General features: G+C 34.1%; 1 protein-coding gene across 1 annotated transcript in view; it reads left to right on the top strand.

Moving 5' to 3' along the window:
* Positions 1 to 832, top strand: part of LOC119591281 (microtubule-associated proteins 1A/1B light chain 3A-like) — a gene marked incomplete in the record, with an annotated part of 6,853 nt that overhangs the window by 5,142 nt on the left and 879 nt on the right. The window contains 2 exon segments of the mRNA XM_037940000.1: positions 458 to 545; positions 674 to 832. Of these exon segments, the coding sequence (XP_037795928.1) occupies positions 458 to 545; positions 674 to 748 (163 nt within the window).

An 832-nucleotide genomic window follows, 5' to 3' on the forward strand; every position in this document is an offset into this window, starting at 1 on the left:
ATGATAAATACTGTTGATAATGTTTTGGTTTTACCATTTGCTGCCTGAATAATATTTTCACGGTTATAATTTGGAAGCCATGTACATTGTGTAGGCTCTCATTCTCACTTACTGTGAGGTTTCAATAACTACCATTTAATATTGTGTTTGGTCAAATCAGTTGAATCCTCCTGAGCAACATACTTAGAAAATAAAAAAAACATGTATATATTTACAATTCCAAGAAATGGATGCGTGAATTGATTTATTTGTCAAGTAAAAATTTAAATACTCAGAGTTTAGTTTAATAAGAAAGTTATATTGTCATCCATTATAAAAAATAAAAAAATCAGATGATATATTATTTTGCAAGATGTGAAAAACTTTTTTTGTCATTGCATGCACAAGATGTGTTAAAATGCTTAAAGTGATTGATTCTGAATCCTTGTTGATAGCAGTAAACGTTTCTGTGTTGCAGGCGTCGTCTACAGTTGCACCCAACCCAAGCCTTCTTCCTCCTGATTAATCAGCGTGCTTTAGCTAGTGTCTCAAATACTTTGGCTCAGGTATGAGATTATCTTGTATTTTTATTTTTGAACTGTCCGAAATAATGAGTTTTCTGTCTGTTGGTACAAACTGAAAGACCTTAATAAAAAGGGATTTACAACTGATGAAATCATTTCTTTTATGCCAGGTATACGAACACCACCACCATGAGGATGGATTCCTCTACATGGTGTATGCTTCTCAGGAGGTGTTTGGTCAATGATGCTCGTGATGCAAGTTGGATGATCATCCATGCTTTTTCGGATTGGAGAATGAACTGTTAGTTTCCATAGGAGGTCCAGACACT

The sequence above is a fragment of the Penaeus monodon genome, chromosome 28 (genome assembly GCF_015228065.2).
Source record: "Penaeus monodon isolate SGIC_2016 chromosome 28, NSTDA_Pmon_1, whole genome shotgun sequence".
Classification (NCBI taxonomy): Eukaryota; Metazoa; Arthropoda; class Malacostraca; order Decapoda; family Penaeidae; genus Penaeus; species Penaeus monodon.